The sequence below is a fragment of the Ruditapes philippinarum genome, unplaced genomic scaffold (assembly GCF_026571515.1).
Source record: "Ruditapes philippinarum isolate M1 unplaced genomic scaffold, ASM2657151v2 ctg18733_1_1_1_1, whole genome shotgun sequence".
Classification (NCBI taxonomy): domain Eukaryota; kingdom Metazoa; phylum Mollusca; class Bivalvia; order Venerida; family Veneridae; genus Ruditapes; species Ruditapes philippinarum.
This window is the reverse complement of record NW_026864411.1, coordinates 2,554-9,994: the sequence shown is the minus strand read 5'-3', so window position 1 is coordinate 9,994 and position 7,441 is coordinate 2,554. Positions and strand designations below refer to the sequence as shown.

The window sequence follows — 7,441 nt, the reverse complement described above, 5'->3', positions numbered from 1 at the left end:
GAGAATGTTTTCAACATCCCCGTAATCACGGAAGTTAACGATTATGGACCTTGTATATTCTTTGTTAAACGGCCCTAAACGATGAGCTCTAGTAATATATGGCACCTTCTGATATTTCAAGAGAGTCTTTGAGAAAGTTTTATAATTGTACTCTTGCAATTTTCATGTCGCGTTTCAGGAAAAACCAGCGAATAATAAATTGTTTCGCCTACTTCTAGCATCTTGGTCAATGGATTTGTAGTCAATTATTGTCTGTTTCTGCATGTAATTCTCGAGTTTTTGATCAATTTGACCTACTTTTCGTCGATAAATTCAGACATGTATCGAGTTTCTTTTCAATTGATTGCATATATTGTTTACATTCTTGGTTATCGGCGAATATCACCAAAAGTTTATCATCTGTATTCATATTTCTATATTCATATTCAGTCACACTAGAACCAAGCTTTTTTCTTTTTTGTGATTGTTTAACAGTGTTCCAACCCCCATGGGAGCTACTCTGACTTTCCAGGTTAAAAACTTCAGGTGAACTGTCATGGCCGTCGTCGTCATCGACGTGGCGGGGTCCTAGAGCTTCATATTGGTTTCTGTCAGCTAGCATTTCAATTGGCGGCAACGGAAAGGGATTTACCTGACCACTTGAGAATACATTTTTGCCATGTCTCTGACCATTTTTAGTATAATTCGAAGCCATTTTAATGATAAATTTGATTTTTTTTTAATCAGGATATTTCAAAACTCGACTTTCACAAACCGGAAACGGAAGCAAGTCATCGTGTGTAGATTTCATGTGTGTTTTTTAAACAATTAATGGCAATGTGAGCAGTTTTTTTTTTGTGTATTTAGACAATCTTTGGAATAGACAATCGGCGATCGATGTATTTAATTTCATTGCTCTGGTAAGTACTATGTATATGTATGCACCACATTTAAAGTTATGAAAACCTTCTTTTTTTTTTTTTATTTTCCCGCCGCCGACCCTACCTTTTTTTGGAAAAAATCAGTAAACCAAAATATAAAAAAAAAATGGCCTAAAGTTCGTATACGAATTTTACTATGCAAATGAAGATTATAATCAGCTTGTGTATGCGCTACGTCACAGTGTTATAGCTGCTATCCGGAACACAACAAATATGAGATTTTCTTGTGCAAACACATTTTAACCGTTTAACTTTACGGTGCACTAGGCCTGAGGTTCAGTAGAAATTAATCATCTCAGAAAAAAAGATTAAATTTGTATGAAAACATCCGTTATAAGCGTAAATATACCGTTAAATTAGGACTGCTGCTTGTAGTCACGTTTGTTGATTTAATATTGATGTACGGATGATCTGAAGGCGGAGTTTCTCATGCAAACAGATATTGTTCTTCTGATTTCGTCACAATGAGGTTGTCCATTTTTTATGCTTATAAAACTCATTTTGGTTGTCTGGACACCAAAATAAGATATAGAGTCGATATAAAACCCAATTTATTAATGAAATGTCGCTATTTTTGTTTTTATGAAATTTATTTAATGTAACTTTAATATTAATTTTTAGTCAATGACCATTATCATAGTCAATCTTTTGAAATAACTATTTTAGCTCAACCTGAAAATGAAAACAAGAGCCCGGTTTTTGATACAGGAAAGTAGTATACTTATTGTAGTTTCAGAGATATGTCCCTGGACAAAGTTCAAAATGCAATAATTCCAGAATAAGGCAAGGCAGATAACTGTTCTTTGCAATGGACTTCTAATAAATGATATCTATCTACCTACAAAGTTTCTTGTCAGATACCTGTTATGGTTTTCGAGTATCCCTGACAAAGTTTAAAATGTAAAAATGAACAAAGGGGAATAACGCCAAAATAAGGCAAAGCAGGGTTACGTTTCTTGTGCACTGCACATCTACCTATTGAGATCTATCTACCTACAAAGTTTCATGTTGAAATCTCTTATAATTATAGAGTTATGTCTCAGGCAAGATTTTTCTATAAGGGGAGATAATTCAATTACAGGGCTAAACCAGAGTTATAATCTTATTATCTCATAATTTTAGAGTAATATCCCGGACAACTTTCAAAGTGTAAAAATATCTAAATGGCAATAACACCAAAATTTGGCAAAGCAGAGTTACGGTTCTTATGCACTGCACATCTACTCATTGAGATCTGTCTACCTACAAGTTTCATGTTTATATCTCTTATAATTATCGATTTATGACAAGATTTTTCTAAAAGGGGAGAAAATTCAAAAACGGGGCTGAGCAGAGTTATGGTTCTTTTAAAATACATTTCTACCCAATGAGATCTATCTACCTACAAAGTTTCATGTTGATATCTCTTATAATTTTAATGTTATGTTCTTGACAAGTTCGAAGTGTTAAATTGAACAAAGGGCAATAACTTCAAAATTAGGCATGGCAGAGTTACGGTTCTTAGAGTTATGTCCTGGACAATATTTTTCTAAAAGGGAGATCATTCAAAAACAGGGCCAGTGGTGCTTTTGCACTGCATTTCCACCCAATGAGATCTATCTCCCTACAAAGTTTCATGTTGATATCTCTCATAATTTAAGAGTTATATCCTGGACAAGATTTTTCTAAAAGGGCAGATAATTAAAAAATGGGGCAAAATAGAGTTATGGTTCTTTGACACTGCACTCCGCCTAGATGTCTTCTACTACTGTGTGAAGTTTAAACAAATTATCTCCAAGGGTTTTCAAATTATGCTCCGGACAAGACAACAGATGGACGGACAGATAGACAAGGTGGCGACTTCGGAGAGCATATAAAAAGCGCATAATGTCACTTTACAGCTGCATGCCTCCAGATGAGCCAAAATTGTTCAAGAAAATTAAGCTTTAGAAAAATCTACTGTACACAGACTTAAAGAAAAGTAAAAAGATTTAAGTCTACAAATTATGTTATGTGGGATTAAGAACTGATTTTGCACTTAAAATAATTTTTATCACCATATTTCTACTGTGTTACATACACAGTAAGGTCTACTTTTGCTTTTGTTAATTTAAGTGGGTTGCAAGTGCTTGCAATGTGTTAATTATTTTCTTTGTTCACTTTACAGTATTTCACTTTTAAATACATTTTTAAATTTTTCATAATAATTAGTATGAATCTGGAGGCATGCTGCTTTAAACTCTCTAGAATAACACCTGTCAGCAACAACCAAGGTGTGTTACTATGCAAAGGTTGAACTTTATATGAACATAAACATCACCTTTTATCAACTTACCTTACATTTTAAGCAAATTTTCCTGGCCTTAAAAAGAGGATGGTCAAAGGAAACTGTCTCATTTTTTGCTTGACAAGCAAAGCATGTTCTATCCCCGTCTTCCATTACAGTAACCGTATCTTCAATCTCTGACCTGTTTATAATCAGAAACAGTTTTCTGTCTTAATTTTTAATAAAAAAAATCATTTAAGGTGATTTATTTTAAAGTAAGTGAAAAAATACACTTTTAAGTGAAGAATATTGTCTAACTTTGGCACAAAAATTAGTAAATTGAGAGATGATAGCTACAAGAAAAGGTATTTCAAGTATGAAACATTATAATGTAATGAATTTTGAGAAAGTAATATGAAAATGCAAAATTACTGAAAGGGAGATAATTAAACAAAAACAATTGACTTTTACAGTTATCTGCCCTGATTAAATGCATTCCATTTTAGATAGTGAACATGTTAAAAAATGTGATGAAGTAACCACAGTTCTTTGGCACATTTGTCTTGCTTATCATGAATAATGATAATCTCCCCTTAGGCTGATCAACAAACTAATAAGGGTAGACATAATCTGTTGACACTGTACGTAAGTACTTTGTAAAAAATCACCAAATATCCAGCAAGCAATAAATGTGTATTTGTAATTTAAATAACGATGATTCAAAACAATCTAATAATGGCCGCAAAATCACAACATATGTGCCATATTACAAATGACGCACATAATTATGACGTCACAAGCACAACAATCATGGTGGCAAAGGTGTAAATATTTCAAAATATGAAGTAGATTAAGTCTGTATCACTGAATAGAAGAAGAACAAGTTAAATTTCAGGTAGGAGATCATATGAATTCATATGTTTTAAATAATATAAGGAGTATTTCCAGGTTGTTTTAAACACCAGAAAGCCTAATGTTCAACTGCCTTATATTTCTCTTTTGCAGATACATTACTGTATAGAATAAAAAAAATGGGTCAAAGATAAAAAAAAGGCAGGGTTGCATTTGTATACCAATTATCACGAGGCTGTGATGTTACAAAAAATGTTTATCAATTTTTTAATTTGACCTTAATGTCGAAAACTTAACTTAGTCGGTAAATAGGAAGTGGATGAGCAACAGACCTGAAATCGAATCCCACGGTATGGGAACACTAGTTAATGATGTATGCTAAATATCAAAAGACTGTGATAAGTAGTTGCTGAGAAAAATGTTACGACAATTTCCTACCATTGACCATTAATGTCGAAAATTTGAAGTCGGTAAACAGGAAATGGATGAGTAATACAGACCTGAAATCAAATCCCACTACATGGGACCACTAGTTAATGCTGTATGCCAAATATCAAGAGGCTGTGATAAGAAGTTGCTGAGAAAACTGTTACGAAAATTTCCTATCACTTATGTAGAACATTTAACTAAGTCGATACACAAGAAATGGATGAGCGACAGATCTGAAATGGAATCCCACAGTATGGGACCACGTGTTAATGCTGTATGCCAAATATCAATCAAGAGGGTGCAAAAAGAAGTTGCTGAGAAAACTGTTAGGAAAATTTCCTATCATTGATCATTAATGTCAAAAAATTTAACTAAGTCCGAAACATGGATGAGTGACAGATTTGAAATCAAGAAATCAAATCCCACAGTAAGGGACCACGTGTTAATGCTGTATGCCAAATATCTGTAATGCATTAGAAAATGAATTTACTTTCAATATATACTTAATATCACAGAATAATAAATCAGATACAAAATATAAACCTTATCTTCCTAGGCTTCTCTTCTCTTGACCTTGACCTACTTCTAGAACTACTTGAGCAATTTCTACGTTTGTCCTCCCTAGAGCTTGACCTAGATTTTCTAGACAGACGTCTAGCAGATAGCCATAACCTCTTCCTCACAGGTGACCTTGATGGTGACCTCTTTGACCCTATAGGTGAAGGTGATTTACGTTTCCTTACTGGTAATTTTGACTTTGACCTTTTTGTCTGTACAGGTGATGCAGCAGAAGATGACCATCTACTTCTAACTGGTGATCTTGATCTTGACCTTTGACCTCTTCTTGGAGGCGGTTCTGGTGAAGAAGAGGGAGACCTAAACTTCTGGTGTCTTTCCCTCGCTACAGGAGCCTTCTTTTGTTCAACCAATTTACTTGAAGCAGTAACATTTCTCCTTGATTCATTTTTAGATGACCTTGAATGTTTCTTCGAGGCTTCTTTCTCCAATTCTGAATCCAAGGCATCGCCTCTCTTCACTTGTACCTTACGAGATTGAGATCCTTTCTTCAGCTGAACTGTTCTTGTGGAGCGTGAAGCTAATGCCGCTCTACCAAGCTTTTCTGTTTCAGACTCAGAATCCTCGTTATTGTCATTGTGACGTTGATCGTTTATTTCTCTCTCTTCAGATGAGGAGTCATACCCCTGGTGACCTCTGCTTGGCACACGTTCTTTTTTGGGCTGTCTTTTCCGGATCCGGTCTCTCAAACCAATTTTTTCCAGATCGCGATTGCCCCCATTACCAGTTTCCATCCCATATCTTTGTGAAACATCTACATCTGAACCATCACTGCTGCTGTCTCTTCTAGATTTACCTCCCCTTTTAGAAATTAAAGAGATAATAAAGATTTGCAATTATTTTTTTCTTCTCATTTCCAAGTTGTTTTAAACACCAGAAAGCCTACTGTTTAACTGCCTCCTATTTCTCTTTTGCAGAAATATTACTGTATAGAATAAACAAGAGCCAGTTGAACCGGGTGATGCTCCCAGAATAGGTTTTGGACCTCTTGTATGTCAAAGTAATGTCACAGACAAAGTTCTAAGTGTAAAAACAACCCAAATGTTGCGCGCCACACATTGTCTCAATATGGTGATTATTTCTGTATAATAGTTGTAAAATCCGACTTCAAATAACGAAGTTATGGACTGGACACTATTCTGCTTCAAGGTCATGCTGTGACCTTGACCTTCAAGGTAGCCACCCAAATGTTGCGCGACAGATCATCTCAATATGGTGATCATTTCTGTAATATAGTTGTAAAATCCGACTTCAAATAACAAAGTTATGGGCCGGACAGGATTTTGCTGCAAGGTCATGCTGTGACCTTGACCTTTAAGGTAGCCGCCCAAATGTTGCATGCGGCACATTGTCTCAATATGGTGATCATTTCTGTGAAATAGTTTTAAAATCCGACTTCAAATAACAAAGTTATGGGCCGGACATGATTTTGCTGCAAGGTCATGCTGTGAGCTTGACCTCAAAGGTAGTGACCCAAATGTTGCACGCGACACGTTATCTCAATATGGTGATCATTTCGATGAAATAGTTTTAAAAACCGACTTCAAATAACAAAGTTATGGGCCCGACATGAATTTGGGACGTACGTACGGACGGACAACCAGGCGACTATTATGCTCCCCCGAAATATACAGGAAGTGGATGAGAATCAATCCCACAGTAAGGGACCACGTATTAATGCTGTATGCCAAATATCAAGAGGCTGTGATAAGTACAGTCGAGACTGTCATATGTGACTTTCCAAGGGATCTTCAGAAAAAGGTCACATATGACAGGGAGTCTCTTAATACAGTCTCAAAGAAAATTAAATTTAAACATCATCTCTCTGTCTATATACCATTGTGGCTTAAAGATGCTGTATGTTTTGTGATTGATATTGTTACTGTGTGTATACGAATGAATGAATGAATATATGAAGTTAAAGCTTAATGAGGGTCCATTGGCCCTTTCAGGCACAAAATGCAGCTTGTGCTGTCGAGTACGGACCCCCGGACATGTCACCAGTCATATCCTTAAAGAGTTAATTTTGAAGCACAAAGTGGTGACAATATAGCTCCAATTTCCACGGAGTATTAGCCAAAAGATATGAATTTTGTGTGTGTATACGACAATTGCAATAAATATATATATGGATATAATTATGCAAATAAAACAATTTTCCAACATCAAAGAATATGTAAAATGTGTACTGCAAATATTTGTGCACATTATATTTAATCAATAAATTACATGCATTGATTTCTTATTGGAAAATTTGACTTAGAATTTATAGAAAATAAAGTTCTAATTACATCCCTTTAATGGCCTTTATTTACATGAAATGCTAAATTGGGTGATATCTTTATAAATCATGCTTATTTGAACTTACGATATTGACAAATCGTAATTTGAGCATCATATAAAAATTTATGAAATAAAA

General features: G+C 34.9%; 1 protein-coding gene across 1 annotated transcript; it reads right to left on the bottom strand.

The window, feature by feature from the left end:
• Positions 1-3,222: 3,222 nt before the first annotated feature.
• On the bottom strand, positions 3,223-5,823 carry LOC132725479 (serine/threonine-protein kinase PRP4 homolog; the record flags this gene model as incomplete). Its single annotated transcript, XM_060710618.1, has 2 exons — positions 3,223-3,367; positions 4,990-5,823. Coding segments are annotated over 2 exons (976 nt in total), but the record flags the coding sequence as incomplete, so codon positions are not given.
• Between the last annotated feature and the right edge of the window lie 1,618 nt (positions 5,824-7,441).